This window comes from Bubalus bubalis, chromosome 22 (genome assembly GCF_019923935.1).
Source record: "Bubalus bubalis isolate 160015118507 breed Murrah chromosome 22, NDDB_SH_1, whole genome shotgun sequence".
NCBI lineage: Eukaryota > Metazoa > Chordata > Mammalia > Artiodactyla > Bovidae > Bubalus > Bubalus bubalis.
Genome location: NC_059178.1, coordinates 19,246,010 through 19,265,036, shown reverse-complemented (window position 1 = coordinate 19,265,036; position 19,027 = coordinate 19,246,010). Strand labels below are relative to the sequence as shown.

At 47.8% G+C, this 19,027-nt stretch overlaps 1 protein-coding gene across 3 annotated transcripts; it reads right to left on the bottom strand.

Moving 5' to 3' along the window:
* Positions 1-57: 57 nt before the first annotated feature.
* Positions 58-19,019, bottom strand: AFG3L2 (AFG3 like matrix AAA peptidase subunit 2). Of its 3 annotated transcripts, none has more exons than XM_006043026.3 (17): positions 18,884-19,019; positions 14,649-14,748; positions 14,190-14,267; positions 13,778-13,884; positions 13,484-13,636; positions 11,397-11,471; positions 10,296-10,420; positions 8,329-8,602; positions 6,758-6,895; positions 6,143-6,296; positions 5,735-5,842; positions 5,509-5,634; positions 4,902-5,012; positions 4,370-4,485; positions 3,776-3,976; positions 2,354-2,548; positions 58-677 (listed from the first exon to the last, which is right to left on the bottom strand). In XM_006043026.3, exons 1-17 carry the CDS (start codon positions 18,998-19,000, stop codon positions 438-440), a joined length of 2,418 nt encoding a protein of 805 aa, XP_006043088.1. In that variant the 5' UTR covers positions 19,001-19,019; the 3' UTR covers positions 58-437. The 3 variants fall into 3 exon arrangements, with proteins under 3 accessions (XP_006043088.1, XP_025129003.1, XP_025129004.1); XM_025273218.2 differs by having other exon boundaries at positions 10,296-10,417; XM_025273219.2 differs by lacking the exon at positions 3,776-3,976.
* Positions 19,020-19,027: the final 8 nt, after the last annotated feature.

The following is a 19,027-nucleotide window of genomic DNA, read 5'->3' as shown; positions in this document are numbered from 1 at the left end:
TTTTCATTGTGTTTTCTGAAGGGATGTCTCCCAAGCAGCACCAGTGACCCTCGTGTGTTCAGAAGGAAAAACGCAGCATTTACACTTTATTTGTGACATAAAGAAGCCGTATTTACACAATACATTCATATTTTTAAATATGTTACACAGCTCTCCTAGAAAACCACTCCATCACAGAACAGCAGCATGTAGCTTGGGTTCTGTCTTTAAAATATTAAATCAAGTAGGAATACTCTTTAATTTCATAGCCCATCACAGAGGGAGACTCTGAGGGAGGTGGGAGTGAAGGGCGGGTGATGGTGAGCACACCCCCATGTGAGGGCACAGGAGACTGGAGGCTGGGGACGCACTCCCACCCCTTTGACCTCCAAGGCCAAGGACGAAATACCCCTTCCCGCCGTGCCCTTGGGGCGGCTCTAAGGATGCAGCACCAGGAGCTACGCAGGGCCGGCACCCTGGACCGGGCTGGTCACCTTCTCGCCCGTGGGCTCCTCTGAGCCCTCACGCTCCCTGTTCCAGTCCTTCAGGCCCTCGGGGAGTGAGGTGTCCTCGTCCAGGCTGCCAGTGCCTTCCACAAACTCCTCGTACGTAGACTTCTCCGCAAATGGCCTGGGGCCCAGAAGTTCCACCATGTCGTTCTTGTCTAACACTTCTTTTTCTAACAGCAGCAGAGCAACCTGGAACATGAACACCTGCAATTAAATACAGCTACCCAGCACCATCTCTCCAAGCTAACCTTTTATTTACAACCAACCCCCTTCCAAACCAGGGCTTTGAGAACTTCACTCTAACTTTTAATAAGAATATATCTTATTAAAATAGATCTTCACCCTAACTTTTAATAAGAAGTATAAAAATCCTGGAAAACACATGTCCCCAGGAACGGCAGGGTGGCATGCAATGTGGTGTGACTCTGTGCCCTGCTGGGGAGGTAGGGTGGGGAAAGAGCTCTGCACACATGTCGAGGAGGGACAACCCCGAGGAAGAGCAAGAAGTTGTCCCTGGGCTCCACCTACTTCCAAAGGAGGCAAGAGCTCCCGTGGCTCCCAGAGCAGAAGGAGCTCTCAGGAGGCTGCAGGAAGAAGTGGCACAAGTGGCAGGGGTGGGGACGAGGAAAGGACAGAAATGGAGAATTTCAAAGGGAGGCTGACGAAACAGAGACAAACACAAACATGCATCTCGAAGTTCTGGTCTCTGTGTGGCTGAACTGTAAATGTGACAGGACACACGGCCACAGAAAAAGGGGCCCCACCAACTACAAGAGGGGAGGTAAGAGATGGTGTCAGCGGGCAGGGAACAGCTCACATGAGAGCCTCTGTCACCAAGAAACGAAGCCAGTTAAACTGTAAATGGACCTTGTAATAGACTTGGTTCCTCAGGTGACTCCCAACTTGGAAACTCACCACATGTGTAGTTTATGTTAAATGCTGTTTTTAAAGATTCCAAACAATAAAGCAATTTTCTTCTGTTTTTAATTTTTTTTACAACTTTATTATGGATCATTTCCGGAGAAGGCAATGGCACCCCACTCCAGTACTCTTGCCTGGAAAATCCCATGGATGGAGGAGCCTGGTAGGCTGCAGTCCATGGGGTCGCTAAGAGTCGGACACGACTGAGCGACTTCACTTTCTCTTTTCACTTTCATGAATTGGAGAAGGCAATGGCAACCCACTCCAGTGTTCTTGCCTGGAGAATCCCAGGGATGGGGAAGCCTGGTGGGCTGCCGTCTATGGGGTCACACAGAGTCAGACACGACTGAAGTGACTTAGCATAGCATAGCATAGCATGGATCATTTCAAATATGTACCAAAAATATATAGAAAAAAAGGATAACTAACCCCATGCAACCCCATGTAACCACTGTTCACGACCACTTTTGTTCCACCTGCTCCCTGGATTATTTTGGAGAAAATCCCAGATGTCCTGTCGTTTTATCCACATATGTTTGTCTCTAACTCTATGAGTCACATACTCTTCAACTCTCAATGCTGAGGACCCGGGTTTAGTCCCTGCTAGGCAACTAAGATCGCCTTTGCTCCAGAGGGGAAAAGCAATGGGGAACCCCAGCAGGCCTGCACCTGGAAGCACCTGGCAAGGTGAGTGCAGATTCAGCCATATGCCTGGTACTACAAGTAGACTTCATTAATCCTGCGCTCAAGTTCCCAGGAGCCAGGGGCCAAGATCACACCCGCCTCTGCTCCCCGTCATCCCCACCAATGGAACATCAGGACAGAGGGAGGAACCAGGATCAGCAGGCACAGGGGGAATGGCGGTGTCTGCAAACCAGCCAACCAATCACCCTCAACGGCCTCTGCAAACCATGCAGAGGAGTGTTCCCACAGTCGGCACCTACCTTCTCCACGTCAGCTTTCTTCTCTGTGAGGAGGGCCACTGTCCTCTTGTAAGCATCATTGATAAGGATTCGTACTTCATCATCTATGAGTCTGGCGGTGGCCTCGCTGTAAGGCTTCTCCAACACCATGTCCCCCTGACGTGGGAGGTCAAAGGAGATCTGCCCGACCTTCTCGTTCATGCCAAACTGAACAATCTGAAGAAGAAGGCATGGCCAGTGGTGGGCATCCATTTCTGCTCACAGGCTCATGGGTTTTATAAAATGTCAACAAGGCAACATGGACACTGAATGCACACACTTCACTGCAGACTACTCTTCAACCCGGCAAAATGACATGACAGCCCTGAGTCGGCCAAGTAGACCAGGTGTTCTGCATAGACGGGGCAGTGGGGACAAGACCAGAAATGGGCAGACAATATGTACAACCAAGACAGGCAGCAAACAGGTGGGGACAGACCCCAGCAGTCACGAGACGTGCATGAGATCACTCTGCATGAGGGGAGGCAAGGAGGAGCCAGAGCCTGTGACAGACGGAAGCCACGACCTCGGGCACCCAGCGGCTCCTCCTGCATCACCTGGGCTGCTCCAGGAACCTGGGAGGGGTGCCTGCACTTTCCCTGCGTCCCCGGGGCCTGGCTGGGCTGTAGAGACCCCCACAGTAACCATACAGAACTCCAACTTAAGAAGAAATGTCTGGAAGTAAAATCCAAACTGACTAAAAAAGAGGAGGCGCAGGTAAGAGAGGGGAGCAGCAACAGCTCAGAAAGCAGGAAGCACATTTTTCAAAAGTTCATGAAAACCACAGAAAAAGATACTCTAAAACCATGAAACTAGAAACACTGTCTTAATCCACCTTCTTCCTAGAAGATCAGGAAAACAAACTTCATGCAGATAAGGAAAGTGGGATGTAGGGACGTCCACAAACAGATGAAAACTGTGACCCAACTTCAGAAAAGACTAACCAAAATCAGGACTGTGAGGAAAATATGAAATAACAACAGAAGTCAAGAGTCGGGAAAACTTAGATGAGGTGCTAGAACACAGGAAAAAAAAAAATCACAGTTGAGGAGTTCCCGAAGTCACTGACATCGAGCTCCGAGAGAGCACCCTGACTGTTTCTGGGAATGGAGGCAAATGGGGTGGGGTGGGTGCATGGGGTGACTGCTCCCAGCTTAGGGGGAGTCCACGTAGGGTCCTGCAGGTTTGAAACTAGACTTAAACTCTACAGACATGCTTCACACACTCTCAGTAAATCCAAAATACCGAGTGACCAAAATGTAAGTTTCTATTCCTAAGTTTTGATCACCTTAGACTGAACCTCTCTGAAGGAGGAACCCTTGCCTGGTCAGCCCAGGCCAGTGGAGCCTCGGGGTGCTCCGGAGCCTGCGCGGAGGCGAGGAGGCAGCCCATCCGTCCTCTCACCTGGGCGTAGGCACTCTGGGTCACTTTGCGCAAGTCGTCCTGGGCGCCGGTAGTGATCCTGCCAAAGAAGATCTCCTCGGACACGCGGCCGCCCAGGGTCATGCACATGCGGTCCAGGAGCTGCTCCCGGGTGTAGAGGTACTGCTCCCGGGGCAGGTACTGAGCGTAGCCCAGCCCTTTGCCTCGTGGGATGATGGACACCTGGCGAGGGAACAGCAGCACTGAGCACCCGGCTGCTGGAGCCGACAAACTCACCGGTGAGCAGAGCACCATGGCCGGGCAACCCCATGGCCTCGGCCAGGCAACCCCATGGCCTCGGCCAGGCAGCTGGTCTAGGAGAGCATTTCCTCTTGGGATAACCTCACCCCAAGTGACTCCTACATGGTGCTTCTGTCTCTTATGAAACCCATCCGCGAATGCCCAGGCCTGACAGGAGGGCCACTGCCGAGCAGGGTCCCCTGCCAACTTGACCCACTGGAGTGAATCCCTTCAGCTTCCAGACACTTTTTCCAAACTTTGTAACTCATCCATGCATGATGCCTCCCCTCAGTGCCATTGTCAGATGTTCCCACTACATCCCCCCCAGCCACTCACCTTCAAAAGGGGGTCTGCGTGCTCCAGGTACCAACCGGCAACTGCGTGGCCTGCCTCGTGGTATGCCACTGTCTTCTTCTCCTCGGGCTGTAGGACCTGCGTTTTCTTCTCTAAGCCTGACATACAGAACAGAAAATAAAGCCTGCTGTTTTAGCGACAACGACATCAAGAGAGGCTCACACACCACCACTCAGAGCCTCACAAAGAACACACATCACAGGTCTTCCCAGTCTAACTGGTTTTACAGCTGTTTATCCATCACCTATGTCTTGCTCAGAGCATGTTAGACTCACGCGATGAAATTTTTGGAAAACAGGGAGGCTACAAGTGCTTTTTAAAAGAAAACAACTAGACTGCTATAATTGAGGGGAAGACCTCTTCCTGACTGCAGCCTGTCTCAGACCCATCTGACAAGGAAGCCTCTGTGCAGACACTCTAAGCTGCCCGCGAGCTCCAGGCCTGGGTGGACATACTCCCTGGCTTCAGAGTCACACTGTCAGCCCTTGGATGTGCGGTCTACCAGCTGCCTTACCGCCAATCACTCGTTCAATTGCTTGTTCAAAGTGTTTCTGGTTTATGGAATCTGAAAGGTGTCTCGCAGCGATCAAAGCAGCTTCGTTGCATACGTTGGCAACATCGGCTCCTGTGAAAGAACACAGCAGCTTTCCATCAGATACACCCGAGCTCACTGGCCACAGTTTTGAAGAGGGACCAGACCAGGTTCCCACCACCAGCAGGTTCCAGCGCCCAGGCCTGCCCAGCACAACTGGCCCCTCAAGCACACTGCAAGGACCAGCAGTGGACAGACACCCATGGGCAGTAATCTATCTCCACAGACCACATGATGAAAGCAAACTAAGACTGTGCTTTAAAATGCCCACCAATTAACGCTTAGTTCTCTGTAAATTAACTTAGAAAAAGTATATGGCAACACAAATTAGCCATAACACAATGTATGTGCTCAACAAAAAATTTTAAGCAGGCCCCTGGAACTCTGAGGCACCTGTGCCCGTGAATACACTATTCTCAGGCTGCAGGTGGTCCCTCCTGCTTCATGTTGAATGTGCAAGGATGGACAGAGGGAACGAGAAAGGAAGGGTCACGTCCTGTAGACAGAACCGAGGGTTGAGCTCACCCACCTGAAAACCCCGGGGTCAAGGATGCAAGCTTCCTTGCCAGCTTCTCCTTTTCCAGGGTGCTATCCAGCTTCAGAGGTCGGAGGTGAACTTTGAAAATAGAGGCTCTTCCTTTAATGTCCGGCGGTCCTTGAGAAATTATTTTTAAGGAAGAAAAAATCATAATGCAACAGCTGCAACGTCTCCTCGTGAGAACTGGCCTGAATCCAGGGCAAGAAAGCCATCTCACCAATGAAGATCTGCCTGTCGAAGCGGCCTGGCCTCATCAGAGCTGGGTCTAGGATATCCGGTCGGTTGGTGCCCGCCAAGATGACCACATTGGTTGTTGTGTTAAATCCTGGAGACAGACAAAGGCATCATTGCTGTTACATGCTGTGAGGAGGAAGATAACGTGTCCCTGTCAAGAATGTATGAGCACCAGATACACCACTGCTTTTTTCCCATTATCTAGTGGTTTTTTAAGTCACAAGTTTAAATGATTTTTCCTACTATTCATTTTGCCCTTAACATCATACCTAACACCTAAAGATTTAATGATCAACTACTTGAAGACAAATTACCAGCACAGGACTCTCACTTTGGACACAGGAAGAACAACTGGAAAGTACAGGATAGACACAGGTGATGGAGCACTCACCGTCCATCTCCACAAGCAGCTGGTTGAGCGTGTTCTCCTGCTCACTCTGCCCGCCGAAGTTGCCCCTGCCTCTCTTCCTTCCCACCGCGTCTATTTCATCGATGAAGAGGATGCAAGGGGCATTCTTCCGAGCAAGGGCGAATAAGTCACGGACCTGGATGAAAACGCAAGCACTGGGGTCACTTAACAAGTGAGTAGTATTATCCTAATAAAAACAGACACCAAGCTTCCTGCCCCCAGGAAGACCATCTGTGTACAGCACTGCACAGCACAGATGTTAAAAGGTGCAAGCAGCAAAGAAGTCATGTGGCAAATAGTGTGAAACCGATATAAGGTGAGCAAGTATTTCTAAAATCTCATCAATTACTGTTGTGTAAGAAGCACAAACACCAACAAACTGATGCTACACACCTCTGTCCTACTCAGAGGCAACAGGGTAGAGCTGTAGACTTTATAACACTCACTCACAGACCCAGCCATGCAGGCACACAGCAAAGGCATGACCCCTCAAGCCCACCCAGCTACTGCCCCAAGGTGGGCGGTACCCCATTGTGGCAGGGGTCCTGTGCCCACTTTCAGACCTGCTGAGTTAACACAGCGAAAGGTGAGACTTACTCTAGCTGGGCCCACACCAACAAACATCTCCAAGAACTCAGACCCGCTAACGGTGATGAAAGGGACATTGGCTTCTCCAGCCGTGGCCTTAGCCAGCAACGTCTTCCCAGTGCCTGGAGGACCAGTGAGAATGGCACCCTTCAGATAAAAAAGGAAAAGTATACTGAACTACAATTTCAGAAAAATAAACTGCATACCCATAAATAATTTCAAGGTATAATCTGTTTATAAACTTTAGTGACATATCCTAAATATTTCTTCAACATGTAAACAAAGATAAAATGCTTTTATTAATAAAAAGAGAAAGGAAAAGATTATTAGAGACTACTTTGTTTTAAAAAACCTGGCAAGAATGTGAAATACTTCCCTTACTTTTTAAGATTTTTAGTGTTGCTTTTTAGACCTAACAGTATATAAAGGGTGACTTAAGCTGGGAATCTAGCAATACTAAAAAACCACCTGAGGTTAACTTCAAATATTATACTTCCAGTTTCATTTTGCTTATTTTCTTTCCTTTAAAATTTCACAAATGAAGTAAATATCTAATAACCAATGATGAACTTAAAAAGAAAAATATGTGTTTGCTCAAACACTGTAACTACTTAAGTCGTGGAGATACTTAAGTATGATGTGAACACATACTTCAGAGAAAGCAATAGCACCCCACTCCAGTACTCTTGCCTGGAAAATCCCATGGATGGAGGAGCCTGACAGGCTGCAGTCCATGGGGTCACTAAGAGTCAGACTCGACTGAGGGACTTCACTTTCACTTTTCACTTTCATGCATTGGAGAAGGAAATGGCAACCCACTCCAGTATTCTTGCCTGGAGAATCCCAGGGACGGGGGAGCCTGGTGGGCTGCTGTCTATGGGGTCGCACAGAGTCAGACACGACTGAAGCGACTTAGCAGCAGCGGCAGCAGAACACATACTTAATTAAGTACAACAAATTATAAAACTGTAAAATGTAACTTTTCATCCATGAAGGCAGGACATGAAATCAAGGAAGTGATGATTCCCTTTAGAAAAGACTCCCTCATGTAACTTTATTAACGAGTTTTTTAGAACCTTAAAGATTTTCTCTTCATTACTTAATGCCTGAGCCTGGTCCTGGGAGCAGAGATGGGCAAGGCTGCCCGAGTCCGGCAGTAGGTGGTGGTGGAAGAGGGCATGCTCGCCTGGAATGTAAGTGCCAGACCAGGCAGACCATCCACTCAAGCTGCTGGGGGAGGGACGGCAGGGCCAGAGCAGAGGCAGCCTGCCGGGGACTACAGTGCTGAGATAGGGCGTCCAAATCACACTGCGGAGAGAAAGTAGCACAACAAGGGGAGGGGAAACACACCTTTGGGGGAAGAGACAAACTATTTTCAAGGAGACACATTCACAAGGGACAGTCGACTGAAAAGACTCAGGAGTTAAACAGAGACCAGCAGGTTACAATAGAGGAAGGAGAGAAGAGCAGCTACTGTGGAAGTAATCAAACTTCATAAAATTATAACCTCAGAGATCAAGAAACACTTCAAAGGATTTAGGGTTATTAAGCTGAAAACTGACTTCTGAATGTTCATTTACCTTTGGGATTTTTGCTCCCAGGTCTTGATACTGCTTTGGATTTTTTAGGAAATTCACAAATTCCATGATCTCCAGCTTGGCCTCCTCACAGCCGGCCACGTCTTTAAACTTCACGTCAATCTCATCCTTGAGGACCTTGGCGGTGGTCTCTCCAACACTGAAGAGTCCGCCCATGCCCCGGCCTGTGCGGCCGATGCCGGCTGGGCCCCTCCGGATGGTGTAGAGCAAGAAGGCGATGATGAGCACGGTGGGCAGCATGCTCAGGAGGAAGGAGCTGCAGACACATGACAGCGAGAGCTCAGAGGGTGCCCGCTCAGACCGCCCTGCCAGATACCTGCCTTGGCAAAACATGCACACGCTCTACCTGGGCAGCCAGGTACCCCAACACCTCACCTGAGGCACAAGGAGAATCTATGTGCATCAGTGTCACTGAAGCAGACGCTCAGAAAGTAAGACCAAAGGAAGACCTGCTCCTAATGCATACCCTCGCCAGGGCTGCGTCACTCCCACCCGAGAACCAGCACACACACAGGCTAGACCTGTGACCTACAGTCACTACATAGGAGTTTCAAAGAAATTCGTTTACTTAATAATTTTAATACAATTCTGGTATTAGCCTGGGTAGACATTCCAGTCCTGTTACTGGAATGGATCAACTATTTCTGAAGGGATGTCTTCTAAATATCTAATCTGTGCGAAGGCAGCGGTGGGGAGTGCTGTCTCCCCAGCATGGTGGGGTGGCTTGTGCAGGCTCCCACAGGCCCAGGGGCAGGGTGCCCACCAACCCTCACCCACTCTGGGGAGTGGCTCAGAGATGATTTACAGTCTCTGCCTTCTGTTTGTCGTAAGTTAATTTCCACGAAACTGTGGACATAGATGTATACTGGTAACATAAAGCAATTTAGTTTAACTTAACCTACGAAATTTAGGTCAAAACCTGGCACATAGTTTAGGTAAAAAAAATGAAACGAATAAAATAAGAATTAGCTTTCTAATTTTTCATCTATTACAAAACTGTAAAGGCTGCTACAGCAGGCAGCAAGAGCCATGAACAATTTACCTTTGGTTTACTTCTAGACAAAAAAAAAACCAATGCACTGGCAATAAAGGTTTAAAGAACATGTACTAAGACTCTGCATAAAGTTTCAGCACCAGCTTGTAAAGTTAAGGAACTGTATGTTAACCTCAGGGACTGAGGGACATATCACCCCAACATATCACCCCAAAGTATGAAACAACTTTGATAGCTGGCGGGACCTAAGTACCGCAGGGAGATTGTAGGGCTACACAAACCATGACTCAATAGAGTCCCCAGAGCTGAGTAAGACCATCAGCTCCATTAACATGCTGTTTTACATGTAGAAGAAAATCAAGCTTTATTTCTATTTTCACTCCCAAACTCTTAATCAAGGTATGCATTCTGCATTTAATGCAAATGAGTCACCACCTTGAGATCCACCTGGGCATCTTTGGGCAGAACTCAAAGGCCATACGTTCCCAAGTAAAACCAAAGACAGGTAACCCTTGAAATCAACGAGCCCTTCCTCAAGGCCCAGAGCTGGTCTTTCTAAAGACAAAAAACCTCTAAGGGAAGAAGCAGCTCTGACCAAAGAGGAAGAAGCATTACTTAAAAATCCTGGAAATTCTGTGAAATATAAAATACATAAAGGACAGTTAAAAGGTGGGCATGCCGCTCTTTAACACAAAGGGGCTTTTTATGCTACAATCCTATTCAAGGTCAGTGTATTGGACATGGAACCCACACCACTGCTTAATCAAGAAATATCAACATGCAAAAAACCAACCAGTCTCTAGCAAAATCTAGTAAGTCTGATGGCTGCAAAGAACTCAGGCCAGATTGAGAGGCCTGATGAGAATCAAGTGCGATGTGCCGCCCCCTGGTGACAGAATACACCGTAAGCCCCGGGCGCAAAGGCAGCCTCCCAAGTCCACTGCCCAAGGCTCACCCGTCACTCTCGGCGATGTAGACCACAGGGACCCGGTTCTCTCCTTCTATGCCTAGTTCCTGCTGCAGAGTCTCCAGGTTCCGCTCAAAGGTGTCCACACTGCCAATATTGAACCAGACGTACTGCTGTAAAGACAGCAAAGTGAAATGTCCTAATTTTGTTAGGGGAACGAAGAGGAAACAAAGGGTTTAACTTTCTAATAATTTTTCAGAAATACTGCAAATTTACAAACTAAAAAACCCAACGAGATTAAGATTAACGCAAGACTGGTTTAACAACCAGTCTTTAACAACCAGAGTGACTAAGCTTTACTCAGTGAGAACCCTTGGCCAATAAGCATTTCTACAGTTCCAGTACTCCTCTATGGTCCTAATACTATAAACTCAGAAAAACAAAAACTCCACTTGAAAAGACAACCCTTTTCATAAACAAACAAGCGTCCTTTCTCCAGGACTTATCAGCTGTCTGGTCCCACACCAGGGTGCAGCTGAGATGATACTCCTCAGTGTCAGGATGGGCTCCGGCCCTGGGTGAGCTAGAAGATCGCAGGATGCCCAGGACTGGGGGTGGGCCTGGGGCTCTGGCCCGGGAGGGCTGGGAATCACCTGTTCCCTACCAATAATCCCCTCAACTCAACCTGGTGTCTCTGGAACAGAGCTCAGACTGGTTGGACAAGAAATATAAATATTTTTAAACAATAAGAACAGAAATAGAAATTAATATCACAAAACAGTTGGGAGAGATATGAGCAGAACACTTCTTAAACTGATTTGACAAAAGCTGTCTCAAGACATAAGCAGTTCGGATTTTACCATTTTTTTTCTTAACCAACTGTTCTCAGTCTTGAAAAACCATAGATACTGGAATACTGAAAACCAGGTTTTACTCATTGGTTCCTAAATGTACAGCCAATGTGATCACCAAACCCAAAACACTGACCCAAGGGTTTGCCCATGTGATGGACACAAGGGTCACACTGTCACTGTTAGTGCAGATCAAAGCTGCTCTGACACAGCCAGTGTGAGGGAACGCTGGTTTTTCAGTTTTAAATATAAGAACTTAATTGACAGCTAGTTCACATCACTTAATAACATCACTTACTCCATCAACAGGAGTTTTTCCTGGTGTAAAAGTCACTCGAACAAATCGCTTGTTGACAACTTCCAGTCTGTCTACCTGGAATTTTAAAGAAATATTCAAACATAAACTTACAGAAAGACTAGAGACATTCTTCTAAGCTCATCTAAAATGCATATATTTCAGACACACAAAGAAAAATGATGAATAATGTAAAGACACCCTGTGTTTTCCCCTCCAGCTTGAGAAACAAAACATCACAAACCCCAGTCGTGTCCCACACCCAGGGGTGGCCGCTGCGCACTGGTGCTGGCCACCCCAAAGCACGGCCTGGTCGTGGGCCACAAAGACCTAACCCTCAACAGACATTCACATCTGCCTGTTTTTAAACTTTACAAATGGTCTCGTCTGGCATGTGTTTTTCTACAACTTTTTCTTCTATCACTGTATTTGTAAGGCCTTTCCTTGCTGACATGTCAGTTCTGCACAGACCCCATTTTATAAGCACACCCCAAGTTATTTATGCGTTCTGTTCAAAGACCTTTAGACTATTCCCAACACTCCCCCAATACCAACAATGCTACTGTGGACGCTGCTACGCATCATGCCTGGGCCTGTCTCTCGGAACTCCCTGGGATACGCGCCTGCGGTGAACACAGCTGGCTGGGCTGTAGGGCACAACTGCCCTCAGCTCTGCTGGACGCTGCACACTACTCTCCAACTCATGCTCCTGCCAAACGTTCTCTAAAACGCTCCCACTGCGCTATGTCCTCACTTGCCGTTACAAAACTTCCTAAATTTTGCTCCTCTGAGGTTTGAGATGGCTTGACTTTGTTTCCCCGGACCCTCCTAATTCTATGGACTCTTTGGTCACTTGCACACCTCATCCCGACGCCTCGGGCTGCTGGGAGCTGAGTGCCTTTGGTGGGTGCCTGCTCCCTGCTGCCGTCAAGTCCACTCTGGCAGGGAGTTTGGAAGGTATCAGCCCAGGATGTAAAGTGAGGGAGCCTGGGAGACCCCAGGAAGAGCCAGAACAGGGGCGCGCTGTCTGGAAAGCACTGACTAGAGGACCTTGTCCCCCATAAACCTGCTGGGTCAACAAAAGACCAACTGCAGAGAGCCAGCGGGTCAGGAGGAGATGTGATGACAGAGAACCCCCCTTGGGGCCTGTCCCCACACTCAGAGGATAGAAGTCACTGCTCAGAGTGCAGGTTCTCCACGACACCTGGGAATTACAAACCTGGGAGCCTCACTTTCATGAGCAAGATACCTGCTTCAAAATCTGAAAGATTGTTTCCATTCTGTCTGTCCTCACCTTACTGGACAATCTTTAAAAATAATTTTAGATTCTTTATATTTTTTAAGTATTAATATCCTTATTTTATTCATTTCATGGATTAATGAGAGGTTAAGTCATTTCCCCAAGGCTCAGAGTTCGTCAAATCCTGCTTCTCTCACTATCACTTTGTTTCTTCACTTCTAAGATGGACATTTTCCATATTTTAACCTCTCAGACATGGAATGTACATGACAGCTGACAAGATGTCAAAGTGTCCCTGGCAGTCCACTCAATCCAAGTAACGTGTAAAATAACATGTGCCTTATAGCCCACTGCATAATAAATGAGCCACAATAGGATCTAACTGGCAAAGACCCAGCCCAGAGGCAAAGCTCCTGCCTGGGGCCTCACTCAGAGCCCGTCCACTCTCGCAGTAAAACCTGATTCACTTATTCACCCACTTCCAGGAGTGCAGGAGGTCACAGCGGTGATGCCGTGCTAGAACCTAGAGGGGCTGGCCAGGGAGGGAAGAGAGGCAGCTGATGGCGGAAGGGAGAGAACCGAGTAGACCGGGTGCCAGAGCAGATCAGAAGCAGTGGCTCCAGAACTAGGCTCTCCAGGGAAAGCGATACAGGGGGGTCATGGTCAATGTGGAAACTGCTGGGTCAAAACTCACAGGTTCCTTGGCTGCTATACTTTCCAGCATTAGAAACATACAATATGGGACTTGATGACGAACAAGCCTGGCAACGTGCTGGCTGTTTATCACTTTATTGGCCTAACCTGAACTCACCCTTTGATCCCTGCTGCCTGTGGCCCACACGATACTTACAACTCCTTTGGAAAGATAGTTGTTAGCAAAGTCCTTCCACGTGATTTCTCTCCCGGAGCTCTTGAACAGGAAGTAAAACAGGAATCCTCCCCAAAACAGGGCGGTCCAGAGAAAGTACATCCTGAATTCCTTATCATCCCATGGGATGTCACCCTGAGTGAGGAAGCAGATATTTGTATGAAGGGTGAGACAAGACAACGCAGTCTCTGCTGTGCAGTGTGTGAACCCTCCCAGGGCCGTGAGCACCACTCAGCCTTTCCGGGGGTGGGCAGGGGCCAAAGCCACGAACCGAACCTTCTGGAACCTGGACCACCAGTGAGAGTCATCTTTCTTGCCGCCTCGTTTTCCACCGCCACCAACTCCTCCTCCAGAAGGACGTGGGGCAGCAGATGGCTTGGGTTCTGTTCACAGACAGAGAGTGTGTCCACAGCAGCATCTGAATCTCTCAATAATGTTTCCGTTAATGTCGTTTAATGAACTCTTTGCAAAATGCATTGTGGCAATTGATAAGTTACTAAACATAGTGCTGTGAGGAAGCCTGAGACTAAGATAGAGGGGGGAGCCCCCAGGAACACTCCAGGCACTTCACACACAGGGGGCTCAGAACTGACTTAAGCTAAGATGTTCCTTGTTCAGTGACAACTATCAGCAACATCATAAACCAGGGGAAAACAGTAAGTTCAAACATAGTCTTTTGAAACAGTACCTTTTTTTTCTCCCATAACTTCTTTAGGTTCACTAGCTTTTTTTCCATTTTTTCCATTGGGAAAGTATTTTTCAAATCCTGTTAGAAAAGGAAAAAAAATTATCTTCAAACTAAAATTCATCAAGTTTTGTGTACGTATGTTCTTTGTTTTTAAAGCAGCTGATTCATGAAAAAGAATAAGCTAGAAGTATAGGATTGCTTGTGCAGGAGTAAATCACAGTCTAGATGGTACAGTCACAACCTTGAGGGGTCCAAGAAGTCTTGCTGGCCTGCCCAGGTCATTACTGACAAAGGTGCCACATGTGAAGGCGACATAATGTCATAGCTTTGATCACATGAGAGGGAGGAGGTGGGGTGGTTAGGAATCAACTGAAACCACACCTCTTCACCTGCCCTGCTGAGGCCAAGAGTGAGTCTGTGTAAGAATGTCCCTCGTCACAGTCACATGTGAGTGCTTACCTTTTGGAGGCCGAGAACAGAGTCTCTGATAAGCAGCAATCACATCTGTCAGAAGGGAATTCCTGCTGGTTTTCGCCTGAGTCGTGCAATATCGATAAAGCTGCAAGACAACAGAGAGAAGCATGAAGGTCACATCAAGGTGAGTCTAAAGCAAGCTTCATTTTACCCTTCAAACAGGTGATTATGGACTAGCACAGAACGGCCCCCCTTGAAGGGAGCACGAGGGCTGTCCGGCCCTGGGCCGCTCCAATCCAGTGAGAACTAGGAGACACACACTTCACCCAGAAGACAGTACCTCCAACCTAGGCACCTAATTAAGAGCTGCAGCCTTACCAACACATTGGCTCAGGCTTTGTTTCCTTGATGTGTAGCATTCAAAAGGCAAAATGCCATGAATATCTGCCACCCCACCTGCAGGGTTGATCACACTGCAAGGTCATTTATCTGACATTACAGAACAATGCTGTTTGTCAGCACAATACTAACTTTACCTGCCACCCCACCTGTAGGGTCTATCACACTGCAAGGTCATTTATCCGACATTACAGAACGATGCTGTTTGTGAGCACAATACTAACTTTACCTGGGCTCAAAGACAAGGAAGCCATGGTCCAATGTCTGATAGTCCTTAAATTAGCAGCATTTGCTGAAGCTATTTGATACACTGTCATCCTGCTAAGTCCCTTTACAGATACATCTCTGCTTTAAGTAACATATTTCCTAAAAACTGTAAATACTGCCTAGGTTATGAGTAAGTGAAAGTCGCTCAGTCCTGTCTGACTCTCTGCGACTCCACAGGCTGTCCACGGAATTCTCCAGATCAGAATATTGGAGTGGGTAGCCTTTCCCTTCTCCAGGGGATCCCCCCAGCCCAGGGATCAAACCCAGGTCTCTCGCATTGCATGCGGATTCTTTACCAGCTGAGCCACAAGGGAAGCCCTGCCTAGGTTTATTTGAGTATAATGTAAACAAATTGAACAAGCTCCTTATTAAATGTTTAGATGTAGAGACACTGAAGGGGATATAGCTGAATCTGACAGTTAAGTTCAAGTGATCCTATCCTTTGGCAAAGTGAAAAGTTCACACCACCATTTTTTTGGAGGACAAGCTTTTACATACAGGTGAGAGTGTTTAAAGTGAAGCTTATCTGCATTAGACCCATCCTCATTTGCCTCCTTTATGGTCTCATGAGAAAAATAAAATATCACAAAACCATACAAAAATCACTTCACACCCGATAGTGTGGCTATAATTTAAAAAAAAAAAAAAAAAGAGAGAGAGACAATATCAAGTGCCAGTGAGGATGGGCAGAAATTGGAGCCCTCATGCACTGCTTAGGGGACGGGCACAGCCGCTTTGGAAAAGTTTGGCATTCTCCAAAATGGTAAATGAAGAGTTAAGTTACCACATGATCCAGCAAATTCACTCCTACTCAAGGAAATGAAAATATGTCCACTCAAAATCTTGAATGTTTATAGTATCATTTTTCATAATGGCCCCCAAATGTAAACAACCCAATGTCCATCAATTGATGATGAACAGAGAAAATGTGGTATATGCACACAACGGAATTTTATTCAGCCATAAAAAAGGAATGAAGTAGATAGATGGTAGCATCAAATCTTGAAAACATCATGCTAAGTTAAAAAAACCAGACACAAAAGATCATGTATTACATGATTCCATATTTATGAAACGTCTGAAACAGGCCAATGATAGAGGCTATAGGTCAGCAGTTGCCTGGGCTGGAGGAATAGTTGGGGAGAAACAGAGAGTGACCACTAACAGTCATAGGGCTTCTTCTAAATGTTCTGGCAACAGATAGTGAGTGATGGTTGCACCGCCTTGTGAATATATGAGAAGCCACAGAACAGTACCCTTTAAAATGGTGGATTTTATGATATCTGAATTAGAAAATGTCAATTAAAAAAGAATGAGCTGACTTAACTCCAAATCAACACACAATTACTTGCAAAGTAGGCCAGAAACACTGACACTGTTCTTGGTTGACAGCAATGCTGGTCTGAGAACCTGGAGCTTCTGTAGTGTTGGGCCCTCCCTGATGGCTGAGAATACTTGGCCTAAGAGATAACCATTGATAATGGATAAGAGTGTGTTGTATGTGAATAAATATTTCCCAATGCCAAATCCATTAAGGGTGTGGATTGAAATGACCTGATATCCATGCTGGACAGGCCAACAAGTCAGAGCTTCTGCTCCAGGCCTGGTACTGCCAAGCAGCGGGGAGTCCACCAGGGAACCAGAAGCAGTGCTGCCCAGAAGAAACTCAGAAAAGACAGAAAGGTACCATACATGCAACGATACAAACCCTTCAGTATAAAGGTGGAGAGGTGGTACAGAGAAGGAAGGGGTCACGTGCAAGGGAGCCAGGGACGTCACAGGGAAGTGACACCTAGCCTGGGACTTGAAGGACCCAGAGTTCATCAGGCAAATGGTGTTGTTGCTGCTGCTGCTGCTAAGTCGCTTCAGTCGTGTCCGACTGTGTGTGACCCCATAGACGGCAGCCCACCAGGCTCCCCCATCCCTGGGATTCTCCAGGCAAGAACACTGGAGTGGGTTGCCATTTCCTTCTCCAATGCATGAAAGTGAAAAGTGAAAGGGAAGTCACTCAGTCGTGTCCGACGCTCAGCGACCCCATGGACTGCAGCCTTCCAGGCTCCTCCATCCATGGGATTTTCCAGGCAAGAGTACTGGAGTGGGATGCCATTGCCTTCTCCGGCAAATGGTGTTATAACTTTCAATTTTGGTAAAGCTGGAAATCTGATTTTTCGCATGATGATCTTCAATACATCTCATGATATTGGGGGCCTCAAAGTCACACATCTACAATGGGAGAAGATGAGTGCCCCAGGATACTACTGTGAGAATCAAAAGTAATAAGACATAGAAAAGCACTTTTAAAACTGTGTGGCAATACTCACATTGAAATTACTTCCAATTATTCTGAAAGCCACTTAAGAGTAAGCAGCTTTCAGAATATTACTATGATCATACTAAGCAAGTCTTTGTGTGACAATGAAGTACAGAACTGGGTACACAGTATAAACAAATATTATTAGTTTGCTGAATAATAAGCTCCCTTTAGCATCTTTTCAAATTGTGTTGAGCAGGGATACCTCTAGCAATAACCTCTGACTGCATTTAATGATAAGATTATTTTCCACAAAAGAACCATCGATGAATTTTTTTCCCTATTTAATCTAAGCCCATTCAAATAGTACATATAAAAGATATGAATTTGCAAAACTTAAGTATAGAGCACCTCACTTAGAAAATTAGGTTTTATGTTTGATGATGTATTTTTCAGTTGTGAAACATCAGTTTTAATCATTTGAGGATTATACCTGAGAACACACACAGAAATCTTTTTCCCCAGAACCTCATTATGAGAACAGACTTTTAACAGATGCACAAACCTAGAGGAAAATCCAGAGTAATGCTCCAGCGTCCCCACCCAGATCTCCAGGGCAGGACCAGGGAATGTGTGTCATGCACCTTCACAAGCAGGCTTCCTCACACCTCGGCATTCGAGGTTCACTCACAAGCAAGGCCTTTTAGAGAAGACTCCTGACAAAAACCCTGCAAACTCACAGGGCAGATCCCTACCTGCCTGTTACCGGTCTGAGTCCAATACTCACAAGAGGCAAGAGAGGGAGGGATTCGAGCAAGTAAGACAAGGAAACGGATGCAATGCCAGAAACCGGAAAAAAGACCTCGTGCAGGGCCATTCCGAGCAGGAGACGAAGACCGACAGCCGGGCAGGGAAGGGGGCTCCGAGAACACATCAGGAACGCCCTTTCCATGGAGATCTGAGAACACCTCCTGGGCTGACCCTCGAGCTCGCCCACCACCGCCGGGGCTTCGTGCGCGCTCAATCTGCGCCGGGAGGGTCCGCCGTGGGCACAGCCAACTTCGGCTCCAGGATCCCGGCCCTGACCGCGACAGAGCACCGCCCCTCGGGGGTTAGGGTGGGGGACACCGTTAACGACTCCATCTACAAGTGCCGTGTCCGCCAGGCAGCGACAGCCCCACCCCCGAGCCCGCGACGCCTGCTCCCACCCAGGGCTCTCCGCTCCGTAGGCCTCCCGGGCGCAGGGTAGACCCGCCGCCCCCAAACCCGTCTCCACGCTCCCCGGGGACCCACACCGAGAACAGGGCCCTTGACCTTGACGCCCGGTGCCGGGCCGGAAGCGGGCCGGGGGTGCCGGACTCACCGTCCGCAGGTAGAGCCGTTCGGTGGAGCCCGTGCGGCCGCCAGGCAAGAGCATCGGGGGCATCCCGCGGGGCCGGCAGGCGCCCCGGCCCCATAGCAGCAAGCAGCGGTGCGCCATGGCCGCCGGCGCGCCGCTCAGGCCGGG

Excerpts from the sequence above, each read along its gene's own strand:
- AFG3L2 (XM_006043026.3), bottom strand. The coding sequence starts at position 19,000 with ATGGCGCACCGCTGCTTGCTGCTATGGGGCCGGGGCGCCTGCCGGCCC. Across the intron at positions 14,749-18,883 it reads AACGGCTCTACCTGCGGACG|CTTTATCGATATTGCACGAC; the intron begins GTGAGTCCGGCA and ends GTTGTCTTGCAG. Across the intron at positions 6,896-8,328 it reads TGGGAGCAAAAATCCCAAAG|GGTGCCATTCTCACTGGTCC; the intron begins GTAAATGAACAT and ends TTTTATCTGAAG.